Source organism: Nerophis ophidion, linkage group LG25 (genome assembly GCF_033978795.1).
Source record: "Nerophis ophidion isolate RoL-2023_Sa linkage group LG25, RoL_Noph_v1.0, whole genome shotgun sequence".
In the NCBI taxonomy this organism is placed as follows: domain Eukaryota; kingdom Metazoa; phylum Chordata; class Actinopteri; order Syngnathiformes; family Syngnathidae; genus Nerophis; species Nerophis ophidion.
The window spans coordinates 24,762,500-24,787,454 of NC_084635.1; the positions used below are offsets into that span (position 1 = coordinate 24,762,500).

A 24,955-nucleotide genomic window follows, 5' to 3' on the forward strand; every position below is an offset into this window, starting at 1 on the left:
AAAACCTTTACATTACTTGTAACCTAAGTAATAAATACAAATCATTTGATATATATAAGGTTTCTACACATTCTATAAAAGGCAGAGATACCAGTGTTTCCATATGTACGATTTGTACCTAACAGAACTACACCTAGGATTGGTTATCTGTATTATAAGATTATTATTGGACCCCTGCAGTCTACAAATACATTTGAACCTTAGTTTTCTCAGGGTGGTGTTAAAGGTGTTTAGTATTTTGTCATGAAAATGTAAAAACTTGGACTATGGTACATTTTTCTGCTCGGATTGTTCTCCCAAAATGCAAAAGAACTGGACTGGGCATGGTGTGAAGTTGGGTACATGATTTAATAATACTATAAAAAGAGAAAACAAAAGGCGAGCACAAGGCAGAGACAAAAACTTGGCTAAGGAAACAAAAAAGCATAAGACACTAACTTTGGCATAAATAAACAAAAACCTAATTGCGGTGACGTGAGCAGCGCAGCATGGACTATGAAATTGCAAGAAAGAGTAAACATGGCATAACGCAGCGTGTGAAAAGATCTTGAGACAATGATGCCAGAACAACCAACTGAAAAACCTGGCTTAAATAATAATGACATGATTGAAACAGGTGCGTGAGTCCAACACGTGAGACAGGTGAATCTAATGGGTCGCCATGGAGACAAAACAAGAGAGTGAAAAAACAGGAAGCAATGGAGTCCTAAACAAAACATAACATAACTAAACAAAACATGATCACGAGACATGGCAGAAAAAGTTTGCTCATTTCCTGTGTTCTGATGATACCATTTTCTAAATAAGCGAGAAAGAAAGAGAGAATTGAGCCCATTTCCTGGGCAGCCACAGTGTATCCTACGACAGTCAGCTTTTATTTTGAAAACAGCAACCCTGTCTCCTTACATTTCTATATGGAGCTTGAGGACTGGGGCTCCCTCTCAGCTTTGACAGCCAAACTTGTTCTGGCTCTTTCCTCAGCATCTTGAGCTTGTGGCTCCTAACTTGGATATTTTCACCCACAAGGGAGCAACAAAAAAAAGCACCACTGAGGCAAAAATTAATAACTGGAAAATAAGTTCAGCTTCTATTGGGACAAGGTTTTACTTCAACAGGTGAGTAAGGTTACATTTTTGTAAAGCTCATAATATTTTAAGACAACCTTAAAAACCACAATTACAACAATGATTCATGGGTTCAAATGATTGGTATAACTATTTGCTAAATATTTAAGAAAATCAACAATTCTTGGCCAAAAGGTAGATGACACTGCAAACATGTATTTATCCAATATGAAGTATAAACATAGCAGTGTAGTGGATACCAATGCTAATATCAAATGTAATACTTCAAAATGTTCAAGCTTATGGAAGTAATTTGTTTTTTACACTTTTTCTTTTAATTATGATAATAATCACAATATATACAGAGGATAAATAGTTTAGTCAAACAATATAATTTTTTTTAACAAAGAAAACGTATTTGTTAACAATTTAAAAATAGAATTAAAATAAAGTCAGTAGTGCACAATAAGTAAAACCAGATTAAATTATTTGCCCTGAAAGCCCTCCTGTGACAATAACTTTATTACAGTATTTACATTTTTTTTTCTTTTTTTTTAACACGGATAGTGTACATTAATTAACATTGCTGTAAATTTACGAAAATTAGTCCATTGAAAACAAATAGGACAGGTAATGTGTTGTATTTGTATCTTCAAAATGTACTTCACTACTGTATGTTGTTAACTGAAAAACTACAATAAACTCATGCAAAAACAAAAGTACAACAGCTCTTTAATTATAAACTAAACAACATATTGCACTTTGCATATTTACTTAATTTTGCTTTTCAAAACAGCTTACAGACATCGCTGCAGAATGTTATTATTGGAGTGAAGTCAGCATTTAGACAATCAAAGATGTCTCAAGGCTCCATTTTTGGCCACAAATCTTCCCCGAAATGGCTCATGCTTTTCTCTTGACTAAATGTCGGCATTGTTGTAAAGTGATGGAAAGAAAGGGCGGACTTTGGAATAGCCGTGTTTTGTTGACATTTGCCCTGACGTCGTTAAACAGCCAACAATACAGACTTCAGGGTAACAAATCCGGTCTTATTGGGACAAGTCTCTGTGGGAGTGGACCCGACCAGAGGAGATGAATGAGACTAGTGTAGTCAGGGAACACACTCAGGAACCATGTGTCAATTAGACCAGTCCCCAACAGAAACTCCCTTCCAGGTTCAAGTGAGTGTTTAAAGGACCGTCTTTGTGTCTGATTCAAACATATACAAAACCTTTGGTTAAATCCTGCTCCTGTCATGAGGCCATCAAATTATAAGCAGTCCAATTAAAATTAAAACGAGTTGCACTTTTCAATTTAGGCACAATATATGACAGTCAGCTGTTTGAGTGGCTCAAGTTACAATTTGTACAAACCCCGTTTCCATATGTGTTGGGAAAATGTGTTGGATGTAAATATAAACGGAATACAAGGATTTTCAAATCATTTTCAACCCGTATTCAGTTGAATATGCTACAAAGACAAAATACTTGATGTTCAAAATGATAAACATTTTGTTTTTTTGCAAATAATCATTAACTTTATAATTTGATGCCAGCAACACGTGACAAAGAAGTTGGGAAAGGTGGCAACAAATACTAATAAAGTTGAGGAATGCTCATCAAACAATTATTTGGTGTGCAAGCTAATTGGGAACAGGTGGGTGCCATGATTGGGTATAAAAACAGCTTCCCAAAAAATGCTCAGTCTTTCACAAGAAAGGATGGGGCGAGGTACGCCCCTTTTTTCCACAACTGCGTGAGCAAATAGTCAAACAGTTTAAGAACGTTTCTCAAAGTGCAATTGCAAGAAATTTAGGGATTTCAAAATCTACGGTGCATAAAATCATCAAAAGGTTCAGAGAATCTGGAGCAATCACTCCACATAAGCGGCTTGGCCAGAAACCAACATTGAATGACCTTTGATCCCTCAGACAGCACTGTATAAAAAAACGGCATCAATCTCTAAAGGATCTCACCACATGGGCTCAGGAACACTTCAGAAAAGCATCCATCCATCCATCCATCATCTTCCGCTTATCCGAGGTCGGGTCGCGGAGGCAGCAGCCTAAGCAGGGAAGCCCAGACTTCCCTATCTCCAGCCACTTCGTCTAGCTCTTCCCGGGGGATCCCGAGGCGTTCCCAGGCCAGCCGGGAGACATAGTCTTCCCAACGTGTCCTGGGTCTTCCCCGTGGCCTCCTACCAGCTGGACGTGCCCTAAACACCTCCCTACGGAGGCGTTCGGGTGGCATCTTGACCAGATGCCCGAACCACCTCATCTGGCTCCTCTCGATGTGAAGGAGCAGCGGCTTTACTTTGAGTTCCTCCCGGATGGCAGAGCTTCTCACCCTATCTCTAAGGGAGAGCCCCGCCACCCGGCGGAGGAAACTCATTTCGGCCGCTTGTACCCGTGATCTTATCCTTTCGGTCATGACCCAAAGCTCATGACCATAGGTGAGGATGGGAACGTAGATCGACCGGTAAATTGAGAGCTTTGCCTTCCGGCTCAGCTCCTACTTCACCACAACGGATCGATACAACGTCCGCATTACTGAAGACGCCTCACCGATCCGCCTGTCGATCTCACGATCCACTCTTCCCCCACTCGTGAACAAGACTCCTAGGTACTTGAACTCCTCCACTTGGGGCAGGGTCTCCTCCCCAACCCGGAGATGGCACTCCACCCTTTTCCGGGCGAGAACCATGGACTCGGACTTGGAGGTGCTGATTCTCATTCCGGTCGCTTCACACTCGGCTGCGAACCGATCCAGTGAGAGCTGAAGATCCCGGTCAGTTGAAGCCATCAGGACTACATCATCTGCAAAAAGCAGAGACCTAATCCCGTGGCCACCAAACCGGATCCCCTCAACGCCTTGGCTGCGCCTAGAAATTCTGTCCATAAAAGTTATGAACAGAATCGGTGACAAAGGACAGCCTTGGCGGAGTCCAACCCTCACTGGAAACGTGTCCGACTTACTGCCAGCAATGCGGACCAAGCTCTGACGCTGATCGTACAGGGAGCGGACTGCCACAATAAGACAGTCCGGTACCCCATACTCTCTGAGCACTCCCCACAGGACTCCCCGAGGGACACGGTCGAATGCCTTCTCCAAGTCCACAAAGCACATGTAGACTGGTTGGGCAAACTCCCATGCACCCTCAAGAACCCTGCCGAGAGTATAGAGCTGGTCCACAGTTCCACGACCAGGACGAAAACCACACTGTTCCTCCTGAATCCGAGGTTCGACTATCCGGCGAAGCCTCCTCTCCAGTACACCTGAATAAACCTTACCGGGAAGGCTGAGGAGTGTGATCCCACGATAGTTGGAACACACCCTCCGGTCCCCCTTCTTAAAGAGAGGGACCACCACCCCGGTCTGCCAATCCAGAGGTACCGCCCCCGATGTCCACGCGATGCTCCAGAGTCCTGTCAACCAAGACAGCCCCACAGCATCCAGAGCCTTAAGGAACTCCGGGCGGTTCTCATCCACCCCCGGGGCCTTGCCGCCGAGGAGCTTTTTAACTACCTCAGCGACCTCAGCCCCAGAAATAGGAGAGTCCACTGCAGCTTCCCCAGGCACCGCTTCCTCAAAGGAAGACGTGTTGGTGGGATTGAGGAGGTCTTCGAAGTATTCCTTCCACCGATCCACAACATCCACAGTCGAAGTCAGCAGAACACCATCCGCACCATACACGGTGTTGATAGTGCACTGCTTCCCCTTCCTGAGGCGGCGTATGGTGGTCCAGAATCGCTTCGAAGCCGTCCAGAAGTCGTTTTCCATGGCTTCCCCGAACTCTTCCCATGTCCGAGTTTTTGCCTCCGCGACCGCTAAAGCTGCACACCGCTTGGCCCGTCGGTACCCGTCCACTGCCTCCGGAGTCCTATGAGCCAAAAGAACCCGATAGGACTCCTTCTTCAGCTTGACGGCATCCCTCACTGCTGGTGTCCACCAACGGGTTCTGGGATTACCGCCACGACAGGCACCAACAACCTTGCGGCCACAGCTCCAATCAGCCGCCTCGACAATAGAGGTTCGGAACATGGTCCACTCGGACTCAATGTCCCGCACCTCCCTCGTGACATGTTCAAAGTTCTCCCGGAGGTGTGAATTGAAACTCTCTCTGACAGGAGACTCTGCCAGACGTTCCCAGCAGACCCTCGCAATGCGCTTGGGCCTGCCAGGTCTGTCCGGCATCCTCCCCCACCATCGCAGCCAACTCACCACCAGGTGGTGATCGGTAGAAAGCTCCGCCCCTCTCTTCACCCGAGTGTCCAAAACATAAGGCCGCAAATCCGATGACACAACTACAAAGTCGATCATGGAACTGCGGCCTAGGGTGTCCTGGTGCCAAGTGCACATATGGACACCCTTATGTTTGAACATGGTGTTTGTTATGGACAATCCGTGACGAGCACAAAAGTCCAATAACAAAACACCACTCGGGTTTAGATCTGGGCGACCATTCTTCCCAATCACACCTCTCCAGGTTTCACTGTCGTTGCCAACATGAGCGTTGAAGTCCGCCAGTAGGACAAGGGAATCACCTGGGGGAGCACTTTCCAGTACTCCCTCGAGTGTGCCCAAAAAGGGTGGGTATTCTGAACTGCTGTTTGGTGCGTAAGCACAAACAACAGTCAGGACCCGTCCCCCCACCCGAAGGCGAAGGGAAGCTACCCTCTCGTCCACTGGGTTGAACTCAAACGTGCAGGCTTTGAGCCAGGGGGCAATGAGAATTGCCACCCCAGCCCGTCGCCTCTCACTGCCGGCAACGCCAGAGTGGAAGAGGGTCCAGTCCCTCTCGAGAGAACTGGTTCTAGAGCCCTTGCTGTGCGTCGAGGTGAGTCCGACTATATCCAGCCGGAACTTCTCTACCTCGCGGACTAGCTCAGACTCCTTCCCCCCAGTGAGGTGACGTTCCACGTCCCAAGAGCTAGCTTCTGTAGCCGAGGATCGGACCGCCAAGTGCCCTGCCTTCGGCTGCCGCCCAGCTCACAATGCACCCGACCTCTATGGCCCCTCCTATGAGTGGTGAGCCCATTGGAGGGATGACCCACGTTGCCTCTTCGGGCTGTGCCCGGCCGGGCCCCATGGGGACAGGCCCGGCCACCAGGCGCTCGCCATCGTGCCCCAACTCCGGGCCTGGCTCCAGAGCGGGGCCCCGGTGACCTGCGTCCGGGCGAGGGAAATCTGAGTTCATTTTGTTGTAATTCCATAGAAGTCTTTGAGCTGCTCTTTGTCTGGTCACTCACCTAGGACCTGTTTGTCTTGGGAGACCCTACCAGGGGGCATGAAAGCCCCCAGACAACATAGCTCCTAGGATCATTGGGACACGCAAACTCCTCTACCACAGTAAGGTAGCAGCTCAGAGAGGAGTTCAGAAAACCACCGTCACTAAATGCAGTTTGTCGCTACATCTGTAAGTGCAAGTTAAAGCTCTACTATGCAAAGCAAAAGCCATTTAACAACAACATCCAGAAAGGCCGCCGGCTTCTCTGGGCCCGAGATCATCTAAGATGGACTGATGCAAAGTGGAAAAGTGTTCTGTGGTCTGACGAGTCCACATTTCAATTTTTTGGGGAAATATTCAACATCGTGTCATCCGGACCAAAGGGGAAGCGAACCATCCAAATTGTGATCGACACAAAGTTCAAAAGCCAGCATCTGTGATGGTATGGGGGTGCATTATTGCCCAAGGCATGAGTAACCCACACATCTGTGAAGGCACCATTAATGCTGAAAGGTACATACAGGTTTTGGAACAACATATGCTGCCATCTAAGCGCCGTCTTTTTTAAGGACGCCCCTGCTTATTTCGGCAAGACAATGCCAAGCCACATTCAGCCCGTGTTACAACAGTGGGGCTTCGTTTATAAAGAGTGCGGGTACTCATATGGAAACGGGGTTTGTACATTTCCTCCATGTCTATCATGTGTGAATGAGAAATAAGATGAATAGTTTAAGCTCCATATAAACGTACCCCTTTTTCTTTTTTCAGTTACAGTTGTTATTTGAATTAAAATCATAATAACCTTACATGCATTTCCCCCAGATATGATCAAGTTGGCCGTTCATCTATGTGTTTGTCTGAATGTCATCTCAGTATCATCCGATGACATGTACGAGGACAACTCTGTCTTTGGTAGGGAATGCTTACTCGTTTTTGATTTTCCGTTCATTGATTATGATTTAATGACATGACTAATATTGTTGAACGCTGTACGTGGCTCCCTTTCACAGATGTGCTGAGTGTGAACATCCCCCTAGAGGACCCGCAGCAACCTCCACTTGGAGGGTCACTGGTACTTCCATGCTACTTTGAGGTGTGTATTTCTGAGTGAGAGTAAGTGTAATTTTGTGTCAAAATGATTTTACTTTGTTTTATCTTTGCTGAATACATTAGGAGCCACGGTGATCAATACTCCAAAATGTGTCCTATACGACTGTGTGCTTGACTTGAACTCATTTAGTTCCTAAGTGACGTGTAGGAAATGTTTGAGTGGTTGTTATTTGACAGTCATGTGACTATTCCAGGGTATGGTATCCCCAAAATGGCAGTGTGTCATGTAAACTAGCTCATTTCCAGTGATTCATTTCTGTGCCATCAAGGGTCATATTCAACTTCATTACGAATTATAATGCATTTGTGGTGAGCGTGGCCTGCGGACCTGCAGCAAAGCGGGGTGTGGCAGAACCGGCTTCGAGATTAGCGACAGGTGCATGGATGACACAGCTGGGAGTGTTTGTCTAATCACCTGTCGCTCTGTTAAAGGCATCAGTCAGGAAGGAGAAGGAGGGTGGTTGATGGCAGCGAGAGTGAGAGAGAGACAGCCACGAAGGAACACTTGAGCAAAAAGCACAACAGAAAGACTTTATTGAAAAATAAAACAGTGATGTAATCCGGAATCTGAACTGTCATGTCAGTGCTTGGTGGTTCGAGGAACCTCGAGGAGAGAAACCTCCAGAAAATAGTATAAAATTATATAATACAAATGTTCATATGATATATCTTCAAGGAATTCATATGAAACAAACTATGAAAATGTTGCTTTAGCCTGAAAATTCTATGGTAACCCCGATGTGGTGTATATCCCACAATAGCAAAAATGATAATAAATGTCACTGTTTTAACGATTTTGAAAGAATAAATAAGCAAAAATGGGTCTGGGCTTTTATGGGTAAAATATAAAGTAAAATACAACAGTCTTTTTTTTACCCCACATAAGAATCTACTTTTTGCACCCTGCCACAAATAGATTTTTTTTTGCCCTTGTCTCTGCCCGATTTACAGATGTCATGATCCATTGCCCGGGTCATGTTATGTTTAGTTTGGTATTTCCTTAGTGTCTGTTTCAACACGTTTGTTAGTTGTCTTAGTTGCCATGTTTGATGACTTTCTTCACCTGCCTCTGTTTAGTGGTCAGGAGGCTCACATGCTCCCGATCACTTATCAGAGAAATATCTATTCCTACCTCGCAGCACACTCTTCCTGGAAATCTTGTTTGCTTAACACGACGTTTACGTTTGGTATTTATTTTCATGTAAGTTTATAGTTAATACCTTCTTGCTCCCTTGTTTACAAGTTTCCTAGTTAAGCGATATTTTAGACTTTGTCAATGAAATAAATCACCGTCTTACTTGCACACTGCTTCCTGACGTTCTTCTGCATCTTGAGGAAACGACCATCGCAAAACCCTGCGTCCCAGACGTAACAGAATACTGCCAGCATCAAGTTTTCCCGCATTGGACTTCATTTGTCCATAAGATATGGGGTATGGGATGAAGGGACCTGGCTGGTGATAAAGGCGATGGAGACGGAAACCCTCCGCTATTCTCCCAAAGAGACCAAGAGAGTGATGTGGGCTCCCAAGGGTGCGCTGGTCCTCATCCACTCCATGTGGCCCAAAGACATCGTCGCATCGCTGTCTTGTGCGTGTCGTCAAAGGCGGAAGCCGTCCATAAAGGCTTCGACTCGCCACCAAGACGCGCCGACCCCTCAAGTTCCCCCACCAGATCGAAGCACGCCCCAAACAGCCTTTTCTTCGCTGCCGCCTATGTTTGGTAATCCCATTTCTCATTTTGCCAAACATATCACCTCGCCGGCTCTTAACCAGGACATTAAACCCGTTGATGACGTCACGCCACAGGCAGGGGTTTAGGAGTAGCAGCTGTGCAACTGAAGACGCGCAGCACTCTCCTGCACCAGCGCTTCCTCCCGCAAGGGTGCCGCCTCTCTTTTCACAAGCAGGGTCGCCATTGACTCCTCAAGCAGCGAAGGACTCACCGGAGGAGTACAGGGCTGAATGGATGGACAGGTGGTACCAGAAGGTGCTGATTGAGCTAGAGTTAGAGAATCAGCTTTGTTACGCAGTCACACCAGCTCCAGCTTCGTCCCCCACTCAAGCCAAGCCTCCACCTCCTGCACGGCAACCCCCCGCCTGTCTTGACTCCAGCCAAGTCTACACATCCTGCGCGGCCTCCGTTGCCAGTCTTGTGTCGTGCCAGGCTGCCACCTCCTGCATGGCAGCCTACGTCCAGCAAAGCCGCTGCCTCCATGGCTACGTCCATCTCTGCAGTCACCTCCAGCCTCGCCTTTAGCTCTGCAGTCAGCTCCTGCCTCATCTCCAGCTCTTCAGTTGGATCCGACACTGCTTTCTGCCTCGCTTCCAGCTGATCCGACGCTGCTTCCTGCCTTGTCTCAAGAGGGGCGGACGCCGCTTCCTGTGCTCTGCAGTTAGCTCAACCTTCAGCCCAGCGGTCCACTTGCTTCGCTAAAGAGCATCCGTCAGGTGCTCACGGCCTGCCTCCTCGTCGGGCACGTATGTAGCCAGCCCATGTGCGCTCATCGCGCCGTCAGCAGAAATTACCAAGACTTGGACATGGACCACAATGGCTGCTAAGAAGATATTCTTGCCCATGTAAGCCCCCTCGTCGGCTACGTATGTGGCTAATTCATGGATGCCCTCAGCTCTATCAGCAGCGACGCCCAGGACTTGGGTGTAAAACGTTTCGGCTGCTGAGCTTCTGGCGCCGCTCACGTCCGCCTTCTTGTTGGCCAAAGTTGTGGCCAGTGCATGGACGCCTGCCTCGTCAGCTGCACTTCGCCGCCTCCTGACTCGTACCCGGTGGCTTCAAGGACACTTGGTCTGGCCACCCGCCACCGTGTCCTCCCTCCACCCTCCGGTGACTATAGACTTATTACAGTTGGGGTTTCCTTGAATCCGTCTACATCTGTTTCAGCACCATTGTTAGTTTTCCTCGTTCTTCACCTGCCTCCGATCAGGGGTTGGGACGCTCACCCGCTCTGTCTGGCAGTTTTGTTCACTTCACGCTGATGCTTACGTTTGCTATTTATTTTCATGTAAGTTTATATTTCCTAGATTCTTGCTCCCTTGTTTGCTAGTCCCCTTGTTAAGCTTTGCCATAGCTTTCTGTGCCATCGGCGGGTTTTCCTCTTTGTATTTTTGCTTTTATCATTGGATTAAATCACCTTCTTACCTGCACACTGCTTCCCAATGTTATTCTGAATCTTGTGGAAACAACCATCGCAAAATCATGCGACCCAGACGAAACAACGGAGGTGCCCATTCCATTTGGTGCATGCACAAACATAACATTATTTTCAGTTGGAAAAAATATTACAAAAATGATGAATACAAAGTATGTGCATTTGAAGTATTTGAATAGTGAAACTCCCTTTTTTTTTAATTGAGCAAGTGAAATGATGTAATGTTTTAGTTACAGGAATGTATATACACCAACACGTCACTTGGTATCAAACTTAAAATTAAAAGAACAGCTTAAAATTCGAATAATAAACAGTACGGATGAATAAAGTACTTTTTAAAATAAGAATTAGAATTTGTTAGCTATTTGAAGTTGTCAATAGATACTTTTGCAAACCGTTGTTTGAAAAAAAAAAAAGTGAAATGCCTAAATTTGGGAAAAACAGGCGTCAAGTAGGAGAGTTAAAATGTTGACTTTTAGTGCAAAAAATTGGGCAGCTCAATAATTTGGGCAGTGACTGCCCTCATAAATAATTTCATAAATACAATATTACTAGGACAGCACGGTGGAACAGGGGTTAGTGCATCTGCCTCACAATACGAAGGTCCTGAGTAATCCTGGGTTCAATCCCGGGCTCGGGATCTTTCAGTGTTGAGTCTGCATGTTCTCCCTATGATTGCGTGGGTTCCCTCCGGGTACTCCGTCTTCCTCCAACCTCCAAAGACATGCACCTGGGGATAGGTTGATTGGCAACACTAAATTGTCCCTAGTGTGTGAATGTGAGTGTGAATGTTGTCTGTCTATCTATGTTGGCCCTGCGATGAGATGGTGTACCCCGCTTCTGCCCGAAAGCAGCTGAGATAGGCTCCAGCAACCCCCGCGACCCCAAAAAGGACAAGTAGTAGACAATGGATGGATGGACAATATTATTGGGTGGTCTGTGATTGTAAGTTGTGTTACAACACTGTACAGCAGGTTAGTGCATCATAACTTCGCATTTTAACATAAGTAATACGTTTCTGGTCTTTCAGGGAATAAACAGAAAAAGTGGGACAGATCGCTGTTGCCAACTGTCTCCTCTAAATACACATTTACAGAAGAATGGACTAAATCTTGCCACTTTTTATTGGCTTATTGGCAGCAACTTTTGATGACCTTAACATAAAAGAACACTCGCTTTGGGTCCCTGTCCAATCTAACAGCATTAGGGGTGGGGTACCTGATTCTGTCGGTACCACTGAGTCCACTTCACATAAAATCAAACGATACCAGAGTTCAATACCAGTATTTAATGTGACATCACGTCCTGTTGCAGACTCGGCGCCAGCTCAAGCACTTGGCAGACGAACAAGTGCACATGGCGGACTGCATCTACATAATGTTGCAATTTTCAATGCTAGCATAGCAAGCATGCCTAAAGGCTCCACTTCTCAAGCTCACTCAATGCTAATTCATGTTGGATAAGCCATATGCATGCGACTGACTAGCATTGGTAAATTTAGGATGGGATAGACATTTATTTATCCTGCAATGGTAAAATCATATGGTTGCAGTGTAGATTTTTACATGCAGTAACAAAAGTAAAACGTAATGAAAAGCGAAAAATTGCCTTTATATGGCAATTTCCACACCTCCAAATGTATGTCCATCCATCCATTTTCTACCGCTTATTCCCTTTTGGGGTCGCGGGGGGCGCTGGCGCCTATCTCAGCTACAATCGGGCGGAAGGCGGGGTACACCCTGGACAAGTCGCCACCTCATCGCAGGGCCAACACAGATAGACAGACAACATTCACACTCACATTCACACACTAGGGCCAATTTAGTGTTGCCAATCAACCTATCCCCAGGTGCATGTCTTTGGAGGTGGGAGGAAGCCGGAGTACCCGGAGGGAACCCACGCATTCACGGGGAGAACATGCAAACTCCACACAGGAAGATCCCGAGCCTGGATTTGAACCCAAATGTATGTTTCAAACTTAAAACTAAGCTGCACATTAAAAAAATATATATTTAAAAACACTTTGAAATACTGTAATTATATTTAACTTAGTTTTTTTTCATGTTTTTGACAGACTTTTTTCCACCTTTGTAGTATTCATCACAATTATATACACATGCATTTATGGCCAAATATGCAAATTAGATTATGACATCATCGCTTTTCGTTGTGTCTTTTCTCTGTGATCTATTCCCTTTCTTAATGTTATGAATAACATTGCTCTTGTCCATGTAGGACCACACAGTTCCAGACATAGGTGCTCCCACCATCACCCCCCTTGCTCATCGCATCAAATGGAGCCTCATCACCAGAGACAAGGTCTCCACCATTTTAGTTGCCCTTGAGGGAGAAGTACGGGTCAGCAAGAGCTACTTGGGCAGGGTTCAACTGGTGGGTTACCCTTTGACCCCGACAGATGCTAGTATTCAAATATCCGGGCTAATGTCAAACGACTCAGGATTCTTCCGCTGTGAGGTTCAGCACGATATTGACGACAGCCATGATGAGGTCCACGTTAAGGTACAAGGTAAGCCAAATATTTATTACTATTTCATAAAGTTGATGGCCTTGGCAGACAAACCAAAACTTTCTAAGCAGTCTTGTTTGAAGAATCAATCAATCAATCAATCAATCAATCAATGTTTATTTATATAGCCCTAAATCATAAGTGTCTCAAAGGGCTGCACAAGCCACAACAACATCCGCGGTACCAAGGCCACATATGGGCAAGGAATGACTATGAGAAACCTTTTAGAGGACCGCATAAGTGAGCAACCATACCCCCCCCCCCCCCTTTCCACCCCCTCTAGGGTAGACGTCGAGTGGGTCTAACATAATATAGTGAAAGTCCAGTCCATAGTGGATCCAACATAATAGTGAGAGTCCAGTCCATAGTGGATCTAACATAATAGTGAGAGTCCAGTCCATAGTGGATCTAACATAATAGTGTGAGTCTAGTCCATAGTGGATCTAACATAATAGTGAGAGTCCAGTCCATAGTGGATCTAACATAATAGGGGGGTGGGCGTGTGGGGGGGAACTTTTTTTATATTTACTTTTTATTTTTTTTGTCATGAAAAAGGGAGGTTTTTGTGGTTGGTGCACTAATTGTAAGTGTATATTGTGTTTTTTATGTTGATTTAATAAAAAATTAAAAATATAAATAAAAATGTATTTTTTATTTAGTAATCAGAATCAGATTTACAAATATACAGTATGCACTGCGCGGATTATTTGCCATTTGATTGGCAGCAGTTTACGGGTTATGTTTCATTTCTGCATTTTTTGCACATACAAACTGTCGCCTACAAAATGTGCATTTCACTAAAAACAAAACAAAAACAATGTTATCGCCGTCTCACCTCTACTTATAAATGAAGTCCATGCGCCGGTCCTTCTGGATAAAAATAGTCGTTACTGTCTGGTAAAAGTCCTCCTTCACTTCCTTCAGTTTTAAAAGTCTTATAGGAGTTCAACATAGTTGCCGCTATTAGCAGAGCTCCTACTCTCATCATTTCCACAAAATGCGAGCTGCTGTTTGGCGAGGAAGCAGGTCGCATTGATGACATCTTATAAAATCTCTGGGTTCTCTTTTACCTTAGCATTGTGGACACTGATGTTGAGTCGCCGCTGTTCATCCATCCAAAGCCAATGTATTCAACCATGTTGAAAGTCGGGGTGCACGAAACAGAAAAAATAAGTCGCTGCAGCACTTACTCACTGATGCCACCGTGTGTCTGAGACACGAGAACTGTTTGCCTCACCTCAGACTTTTTTTCTCTGCCGTTTTGATGGCTCAACCAACACACAAAACATGTTACTCGCTGCGGCACTTGACTCGCTTACGCCACCATATGTCTGTGATCATGAGCGCCCCATCGTGAGACAAGAGAACTGTTTGCCTCACCTCAGACTTTTTTCTCTGCCGTTTTGAACGCTCAGCAACACAGCAGACTGGCCACATGGCAGACAGAGAATTTACGAGGGATTGCGAAAATTCAGCGATTTTGAAGAAAAAAATAATCCAAATTGGTGAAGCTAAATGAAAATTAAAATCTAACAATTACAATTATTTTATCATTATATATTTTATTTCTTTGCATGATCACAGGTGAGGCACTGTCTTCCTTGCCTCCCCTGACTCACGTCACTGCCTCAAAGTGACTACTGTTCGATTAATATTTACACCACACTTTGTTATATTAAAGCAATTACTTTTCGTTTATATCAGTATGCTAGTTTTCTGCCTACATAGCATAACTGCATTGTGTGGAACAGTAGAAAAAAGTATATAAATCAAGGTCAACATTTAATTTCTGTAGCCAATGTGTTAAGATAAAAACTAACAAATTGAAAAAATATCACCGCAGGTGTTGTTTTTCACTACCGATCCATGATGGGTCGCTACACATTGACGTTTGAGAAGGCGAGAGAGGCGTGCACAGAGAACAGTGCGGTCATGGCTTCACCTGAACAACTACACGCAGCTTTTTATGATGGATTCCACCAGTGTGACGCTGGCTGGCTTTCTGATCAGACAGTGAGGTTAGTTTACTCTGTAAGATGATTTTCTTGTGACTGCACCCTGCCTCCTTTTGTGATATTGTTGCTCTTCTCTTGAAACAGGTACCCGATTCACGACCCTCGTGTCAATTGCTACGGCGATAAGCAGAATCTGCCCGGGGTCAGGACATATGGATTGAGACAGCTCAATGAGACCTATGACGTTTACTGCTTTATTGAGAAAATGACAGGTTTGCATCTCTCTCTTTAAGAGTTTAGTTGTCCCTTACTTTGGAAGCTGTTTATGTTTCATGACCCTCAGAATGGCCGGCTGACGTCGACATAACTGATTGTCCACATAACTCAAGTCAAAACGAGCTATTGCTTGTACATGTACCGTATTTTTCGGACTATAAGTCGCAGTTTTTTTCATAGTTTGGCCAGGGGTGCGACTTATACTCAGGAGCGACTTATGTGTGAAATTATTTGTTAAAGGCCTACTGAAACCCACCACTACCCACCACGCAGTCTAATAGTTTATATATCAATGACGAAATATTAACATTGCAACACATGCCAATACAGCCTTTTTAGTTTACTAAATTGCAATTTAAAATTTCCCGGGAGTTTCGTCTTGGAAACGTCGTGTAATGATGACGTGTACGCAAGACGTCACGCGTTTTAAGGAAATATGAGCGCTACGCACACACACAGCTAAAATTCGTCTGCTTTAACGGCATAATTATACAGTATTTTGGACATATCTGTATTGCTGAATCTTTTGCAATTTGTTCAATTTACATTGGAGAAGTCACAGTAGAAAGATGGAGTTGGGAATATTTAGCCTTTAGCCACACAAACACACGGTGATTCCTTGTTTAAAATTTCTGGAGGTAAAACTTTCCTATGGATCAGAGCGCGGTCAAGAGAACATGGATCGCTACCAAATGTCAACCAGCAGGTTTCGGTGAGAAAATTGTGGTTAAAAAGTCAGTTTTTACCGGAGAAAAGCTGAGCTTGTGCCGTCCTTAGCTGCCGTCGACTCCCCTGAGACACTGCGCGTCAAGACACCCGTGGAGACACCCTTACGACTATCAGGTACTATTTAACTCACTAAAAACACTTGCAACACAATAGAAAGATAAGGGATTTCCCAGAATTAACCTAGTAAATGTGTCTAAAAACATCGGAATCCGTCCCAATGCAATCGCGTTTTTTTAATTTTTTTTTTTTTTTTCCTAGTCCGTCGCTATCAATATCCTCAAACACGAATCTTTCATCCTCGCTCAAATTAATGGGGAAATTGTCGTTTTCTCGGTCCGAATAGCACTTTTTTTTGAAAGTTCCCATTAAAAACAATGTGAATATGTGAGGAACCATCAAACATGTGACGTCATCGTCTGCGACTTCCGGTAGAGGCAGGGCTTTTCTCTTAGCACCGAAAGTTGCGAACTTCATTGTGGATGTTCTCTACTAAATCCTTTCAGCAAAAATATGGCAATATCGCGAAATGATCAAGTAGGACACATAGAATGGACCTGCTATCCCTGTTTAAATAAGAAAATCTCATTTCAGTAGGACTTTAAGTCCATAGACGGGTGGAAGGAGATGGCACAACAGCAGAAGTACAACTCAATATAAATTTATTAAGTGATTGATGAATACATAGGGTGGGTATGCTACTATGTGTCTGCATGCGAACTATGTGCTGGGATTAACATATGTAAATACCTAAAGGGGTATTGTCAAGTGTGTTGAATGAGAGAGTCCAAATCCAGAAGAAAGAGGCAGGGAAGTCCGATGTCCAAAAGAGTTCGTGGTGCAGGAGTGTCCAAGGTCCACCCAAGCAAGGTGTCAATATCGGGAGGGCAATCCGGGTCCAGGGGAAAAGGAAGTAAACAATGATGCACGAGACTGGGAAGCAGAAGGAAGACGAAGTTGAACAAACCAGGGCACAAGGAAACAAGTCACAGGAGATATTTTTGTTGTTGTCGTTTGCCCACATTTGTGCATATTTTTATTCAAAATTCTTCTGTTTTCATGTGATGTTTTATCTCACTGAGTTTGTGCGGTATTTTACATATAGGTCCGGGGTAGGGAACCTATCGCTGTAGAGCCAGATGTGCCTCTTTTGATGACTGCATCTGGCTCTCGGATAAATCTTAGCTGACATGGCTTAACACGATAAGTACTGAAAAATTCTGCTGGTAATCACAGTGTCAAACATAACTTTCAAAATATAAAACATTCTCATGCATTTTAATCCATCCATCCAGTTTCTACCGCACCTGTTCAGGAAGTCGCATTAAGGATTAGAAGTATTATATTTATTGTTGGTTATCTTCAGAATAACAATGTTATTAAAAATAATATTATACTATAAAAATGTTGGTCTTACCTAAAAATGCAATACCATACAATTAGTTGTATTCAGTCTTAAAAAAAAATATTATATGGCTCTCACGGAAATAATTTTAAAAATATTTGGCTTGTATGGCTCTCTCAGCCAAAAAGGTTCCCGACCCCTGGTATAGGGTATAAGACTCAACTGCTTTCAGTGTCTAACATTTTTGTTGCTGTTGTTGAAGTTTGTCAGTGACATTTTAAAACAGCTGTGAGTGCACTTTTTTGCATGATGTCACTAAGATGACATATCAAAACAACACTCAATTAAAGTGTACTTTTTGTACAGAACGCCACTACAATAGTTAAAAACAAATAAAGTGCACTTTTGTGCATGATGTCAAACAAGATATTTCAATAACTGTCAAATAAAAATTAGCTTCATATCAAATAGTGTATGTCGTACGGTGTTGATCTGGAAATACAAAATTGTAGTTGCTTCGGCATTTTGTGGGTGTGGCACCCAATGGAGATGTTGACGTGCAAAGTTTGAAGCTCTCTTCATTCTCTGGCAGGTGACTTTTCAAATTATGCTACATTAGCAGTTCTGATACTTTTGGTAGTAACGATTCTGCTGTATAAATGTTCAACATATTCCTGCTTGAAGGCAAACCACCGCCAGACGATGCACCGTGTGCTGTTTTTCTTGGGAATTAATTATTAATTATATATCGAGTATATCGATATATCGCCCAGCCCTATAACATATTTCACATATTATCATTATAACATGTCCAAAAAGGAGCAGGAAGAAGCAGACTTTATCTAATCCCACCCCTATTTCACGTCATAGCAATTACTAACACATCTGTTCACTTTCTGTTCTCAATTTGTAACACAATTTAAATCAACAATTGGTAAATACACAGTTCTCATATGAAGTTAAGTAAGTTGTGATCCACATAATGAGATGACTATGATTATCTAATTTCCAATAATTTTCAAATGTTTATCAGGATTCTGCTTTGACCTTGGTAAACACTTTGAGTTTGAACAGTTTCTTAAACTGTGTCATATTAGTATTTAGTTCGATTTATTTGCTTAATCCATTCCAAAATGTAATTCCACATACTGATATACTACAGATTTTGTGTGTTAAATGTTGTCAGGACTGTGACATGGATTTATTTTGCTTCTTCTACGCAAAGGATGATTTGCACGGGCGAGACGTGACTGTGAATACATCGTTGTATATTTAAACACTATAATAAAAAATAAACAAACTAAGGGCGCTCACAAGGAGCTACAGACACTTGGCTATGAACAAACAAAAGACTAGCATAAATGCTGCAAACTACAAACATGAAACAAAAACACTTGCTCGATTGGCATGAATAATAATAAACTATAAACAAAACTAGCACAATGGCATAAATACAAAAACTTACACGGCATGGAACTATGGACGAGGGCATGAAGGAGGTGCAGCATGGGTAGCGTGTGTGGTGATGAGTATTCAACACAGTCCAGTAGGTAAAGAAGCCAGGTCGAGGAAAGGAAAACAAATGACTTAAATACCGCTGTGGTAATTAGAATCAGGTGTGAGAGGCTGAGGATCGGGGCGTGACTAAGGGGACTAGGTGGAAACTAATGGGTTGGCATGGAAACAAACAAAACCAGGAAGTGCAAAACGTCAAGCAAGAGTCCAAAAACAAAACAAAACATGACCAAACATAAACCTGATTTACAGGCATGTCAAATGTTAGGTTTAGGTGTGTTTTAATCATAAGAGGCACAATTTGTCAGTTGCTGGGGTCAAATCAGTTAATACTGCCATGCTTTTATTTTGAAACTTACTTCGCACTGAAAGGGAAATTAGACAGTTATGTTGCTGTTGTCATTTCATGCTATTTAGTGATATTAATGAAGTTGACAAAATGACTGCCAATGTCCACATGGACTATTTTTCATAGACCATGCATGTTGATGTCAATTTAAGTGGCAATTTTCTAGTAGTAGGAATAATACAGTGGCCCAGGACTCAAGGCGTTAGTTAACTTACAAACCCCGTTTCCATATGAGTTGGGAAATTGTGTTAGATGTAAATATAAACGGAATACAATGATTTGCAAATCCTTTTCAACCCATATTCAGTTGAATGCACTACAAAGACAACATATTTGATGTTCAAACTCATAAACTTAATTTTTTTTTTGCAAATAATAATTAACTTAGAATTTCATGGCTGCAACACGTGCCAAAGTAGTTGGGAAAGGGCATGTTCGCCACTGTGTTACATCACCTTTTCTTTTAACAACACTCAATAAACGTTTGGGAACTGAGGAAACTAATTGTTGAAGCTTTGAAAGTGGAATTCTTTCCCATTCTTGTTTTATGTAGAGCTTCAGTCGTTCAACAGTTCGGGGTCTCCACTGTCGTATTTTACGCTTCATAATGCGCCACACATGGGAGACAGGTCTAGACTGCAGGCGGGCCAGGAAAGTACCCACACTATTTTTTTATGAAGCCACACGTGCTGAATGTGGCTTAGCATTGTCTTGCTGAAATAAGCAGGGGCGTCAATGAAAAAGACGGCGCTTAGATGGCAGCATATGTTATTTTAAGACTTATATGTATCTTTCAGCATTAATGGTGCCTTCACAGATGTGTAAGTTACCCATGCCTTGGGCACTAATGCACCCTCATACCATCACAGATGCTGGCTTTTGAACTTTGCGTCGATAACAGTCTGGATGTTTCGCTTCTCCTTTGGTCTGGATGACACAATGTCGAATATTTCCAAAAACAATTTGAAATCTGGTCTTGTCACACCACAGAACACTTCTCCACTTTGCATCACTCCATCTTAGATGATCTCATGCCCAGAGAAGCCGGCGGCTTTTCTGGATGTTGTTGATAAATGGTTTTCGCTTTGCATAGTAGAGCTTTAACTTGCACTGACAGATGTAGCGACAAACTAAATACAGTTTAGTGACAGTGGTTTCCTGAAGTGTTCCTGAGCCCATGTAGTGGCATACTTTAGAGGTCACGGTCATTCAATGTTGGTTTCCGGACACGCCGCTTTCGTGGAGTGATTTCTCCAGTTTCTCTGAACCTTTTGATGATATTATGCACCGTAGATGTTGAAATTCCTAAATTTCTTGCAGTTGCACTTTGAGAAACGTTGTTCTTAAACTGTTTGACTATTTGCTCACGCAGTTGTGGACAAAGGGGTGTACCTCGCCCCGTCCTTTCTTGTGAAAGACTGAGCATTGTTTGTGAAGCTGTTTTTATACCCAATCCTGGCACCCACCTGTTCTCAATTAGCCTGCACACGTGTGGGATGTTCCAAATAAGTGTTTGATGTGCATTCCTCAACTTTATCAGTATTTATTGCCACCTTTCCCAACTTCTTTGCCACATGTTGCTGGCATCAAATTCTAAAGTTAATGATTATTTGCAAAAAAAATGTTTATCAGTCTGAATATCAAATATGTTGTCCTTGTAGCATATTCAACTGAATATGAGTTGAAAAGGATTTGCAAATCATTGTATTCCATCCATATTTACATCTAACACAATTTCCCAACTCATATGGAAACAGGGATTTTAGACAAGCTGACCAACTTAGACAAGTTACAATTTATTTGTGCTTGTACTCATTACTTTCACAGATTTATCACACTATATTTTTTTTCTGCCTTTTTCAGGCAGAGTATTCCATGCCACGTTAGCAGAAAAGTTCACTTTCCCTGAGGCCATGCTGGCATGCTCTCAAAAGGGAGCCGAGCTGGCCACCACCGGTCAGCTGCACTTGGCCTGGCAGGGTGGGATGGATGTTTGCAACGCTGGCTGGTTGGCTGACAGAAGCGTCCGCTACCCCGTCAGCATCCGGAGGTCTCAGTGTGGCGGGGGTCTTCTGGGAGTGCGAACGGTGTACCTCCACACAAATCGTACAGGATTTCCACCTCCTGAGTCCTACTATGATGTCTTCTGCTACACAGGTACATAGTCAGATTTTGCCATGTCTTTTTTTTTCTCAGGGCTCTCAGACATGTCTGTTTTGGCTGTGAGTAATGTGCTTATTCTAATACAGGGCTAGAAACACATCGTCTGATTTCACACTTAAGAAATGTATATTTTTTGATAAACGGGTACTAAACGGGCTGCTGTTTTCTGTCACAGCTCAAGAGGGACCAAAAATAACCAAATGAGTCATTACAGCACATATTTCCCATTAAGGCTGAACCCCTGTGTCCTGTTGCTGTTAGGTCTAAAGTTGATTCAATGATTATTTACAAAAAACAACAGCATTTATCATCACATCCTTCCACAATTTGTGTGAACTTTGCTTTACATGGTAACAAATATGCAAATGCATCAAACATAAATTGCTTCAACCACAATTTATAATTATGTGTCATCCAGTAAATGACTGTTTTTTCTTAGGTCAGGCTGGATCATTCAATTTAATTTTTAAAAATTACACAAATTTCTACAACCTATAGCACACCTGGGCAAATTAAAGCCCGGAAGCCACATGCGGCCCGTTAAGCTTTTCAATCTGGCCCGCCGGACATTCCCAAATAATTATTTTAGATCTTTAAGATGGAAAGTGTAGCTGCGATTATGATGTTTTCTAATGACCGTAAGTCGTGAACTATACAAAGTATTTCAATGGTTGGAATCTGCGCTTGTGGATGTTGTACTAGTTAATATGGTCATCTAATTAGTTACTACCACCCGGACGCCTCCCTATGGAGGTGTTTCGGGCACGTCCGACTGGCAGAAAGACCCAGGACACGTTAGAGAGACTATGTCTCCCGGCTGGCCTGGGAACACCTTGGGATCCCCCGGGAGGAGCTGGACCAAGTGGCTGGGGGGGATGGAAGTCGGGCTTCTCTGCTTAGGTTGCAGCCCCTGGGACCCCACCATGGATAAGCAGAAGTAAATGAATGGATGAATGGATGGTAATCAAATTAGTTACTATGGTAATCTACATCACAGCAGCTCAGACGAGGCACCAAGCAGTGTGGGCGAGGAGCGTTTCCACAGACGCGGAAGGAGATTTTCACAACAAAGTTCTAAAGCTTAGTGATGTAGCAGATATATCAGATTGTAGGTGGGTTTATTTTGTGCCCTTCACGTTCATATTTCACTGTTTGCTGCATTTTCTTTGCGTTTGTAAAATATGTCGATCAAAAGGGGGTGTGACATTCATATGTTGTTAATATTCAGTGTTTTATTTCTCATAGAAAAATGGAAAATTCCATAACGTTGTTTTAAGGCAGGCTATCATAACGTTTTTTTAGCATTCAATCAGACATTATTATGAGGTTTTGTATTAGTGTCCCTAAAAATAGATATACCAGCTCCCAGACACATTTTTTCTCTAAATCTGGCCCCTGTATAGTGGTTTGACCTACTGTATAACAACATGAGAGAGCCTCTGTTCAATGGCTATGACTTCCCATTGCAGTGTCTGGTTTTAGTACTCTTCTCTACTATTACAATCAACGAGTCAGTATTGGGACTATATCACTCAACCCCGTCTTGTATCACACTCAGAGTTCCTAGATGATGAAGGTTCAGGAATAGTAGACGAAGGCAACGGCGTGTTGAGCGTTGTCCCAGTGATGCAGAGCCAAGAGGTTTTCTTCGCCGAGACCTCAAGAGAGAGTGAGGTTGTTGGAGAGGTGGAGACCCAGCAACCCACTGAAGTAGACCTCACCTACACACTCAGTCCTATGGAGCTAACACCACCTAAAGTCACTGAACTACCTACCGATCTCATAGAGCAAGTCGCCCACCAATCCAACCTAGGCAAAGAGTCCAGCAAAGTGGTTGTGACACCTCAAATTGGTTAGTGATAGATGTCCAATTGTCAATTACAATCCATACACAAACACATTGTTTTAATATAATGATATTTGATTTGCATGAAGGTGTGGTCTTTCATTACCGTTCATTGTCTGGCCGCTACGCCTTCACCTTTGTTGATGCCCAGTTGGCCTGTCAGAGTGCTAGTGCCTCCATTGCTACACCTGAGCAGCTGCAGGCCGCATATGAAGCCGGATATCACCAGTGTGAAGCCGGATGGTTAATGGACCAGACAGTCAGGTAATTCTGAGCAGACCATGGTTGACTGGTTTCAACAATACTTGTGTACTAGTAATCCCTTATGTTCACGTCTAGGTTTCCCATTGTTTCACCACAAGAAAAGTGTGCAGGAGATTTGGGAGATCAACCAGGAGTTCGGTCTTATGGTCTGAGGCCAGCAGATGAACTGTACGATGTGTATTGCTACATCGATAAGCTCAAAGGTGAGAATATAACTTACGGTACTGAATTCAACGATTATCTTATTTTTCAATGAATATTACAGCAAACAATTATTTGTAATGTAATGTAGTCTTTACACCTGCCATTTCTAAAGCCTGTACTAAAAAGATATCTGGCACAGTAAAGGTATGTTGGTGTGATTAGTCCATACTACAACCTTGAGACCTCCGAATTCTGAAGATTTAGGGTGGAGGGGAGGGTTTGTTGAGGTAGGTGGGGTTGGGGGGGCGGCACCGGGTGCTGGGTTAAGTGGGAGGAGTATATTTATAGCTAGAATTCCCTAAAATTCAAGTATTTCATATACTGTATATATATATATATATATATATATATATATATATATATATATATATATATATATATATACATATATATATATATATATATATATATATATATATATATATATATATATATATATATATATATATATATATATATATATATATATATATATATATATATATATGTATATACCGTATGTTACCAAATAGTAGCCCGGGCGTTTATTTCCCAAAATCATTTTTGGAGACGGGCGTTTGAAAGAAGCAGGCGGTTATTTGCAAAAGGCTTTTATTTATTTTTGCACCAGCCTGCGCCAGGCCATTATTTGCTTACAATGGTTACTTTCCAGTATTTTTTTTTTGTATAAAAAACTTTAAATGTAAAAGCAATTGTAAATATACAAACAAAAAAAAAACAAGACTATCAAAGACAAGAGATCAACAAGGCCTCAACATGGAAGTAGTACAACAATTGTCATATAGAATACCAATACTGAAAATAAAGTTTTTAAATAAAGCAGCCTACCGGGAAAAATGAAATTATGGTACCAAGTACTCAAGTATAAAACCCAACATCAAAACAGAACAATAATAGTGTCAAGTTTTAAAAAAAAGTAGCATACAGGAAAAATTAAATTATGGTACCAAGTACTCTATAAAACCATCAAAACAATAATACCGCAGCAAACGCAACCCCAAATGCAACTCAAACCCACTCATCATCCTCCTCCTCCTCCTCCTCCTCCTCCCCTTCTTCCTCCTCCTTATCCTCCTCTTCCTCTCCCTCACCCCCCTCATCATACTCCTCTTTAATCACAAGTTCATTGAGGAACCGATGTTCCTCATCACTCTCCTCCTCTTCCTGAACCACAGCAGCACCTGCTGTCTAGCCCTCAAAAGCATCTCTCTGCCTAC

At 43.0% G+C, this 24,955-nt stretch overlaps 1 protein-coding gene across 1 annotated transcript in view; it reads left to right on the plus strand.

Moving 5' to 3' along the window:
- The first annotated feature begins 906 nt into the window (after positions 1–906).
- LOC133542987 (aggrecan core protein-like) overlaps positions 907–24,955 on the plus strand; it is a 49,275-nt gene continuing 25,226 nt past the window's right edge. Inside the window, exons 1-10 of the mRNA XM_061887308.1 lie at positions 907–1,115; positions 7,113–7,202; positions 7,301–7,383; positions 12,804–13,095; positions 14,939–15,113; positions 15,195–15,322; positions 21,125–21,418; positions 22,983–23,276; positions 23,360–23,534; positions 23,610–23,737. Coding sequence (XP_061743292.1) covers positions 7,115–7,202; positions 7,301–7,383; positions 12,804–13,095; positions 14,939–15,113; positions 15,195–15,322; positions 21,125–21,418; positions 22,983–23,276; positions 23,360–23,534; positions 23,610–23,737 — 1,657 coding nt within the window. The 5' untranslated portion in view covers positions 907–1,115; positions 7,113–7,114. The remainder of the gene's footprint in view (positions 1,116–7,112; positions 7,203–7,300; positions 7,384–12,803; positions 13,096–14,938; positions 15,114–15,194; positions 15,323–21,124; positions 21,419–22,982; positions 23,277–23,359; positions 23,535–23,609; positions 23,738–24,955) is intronic.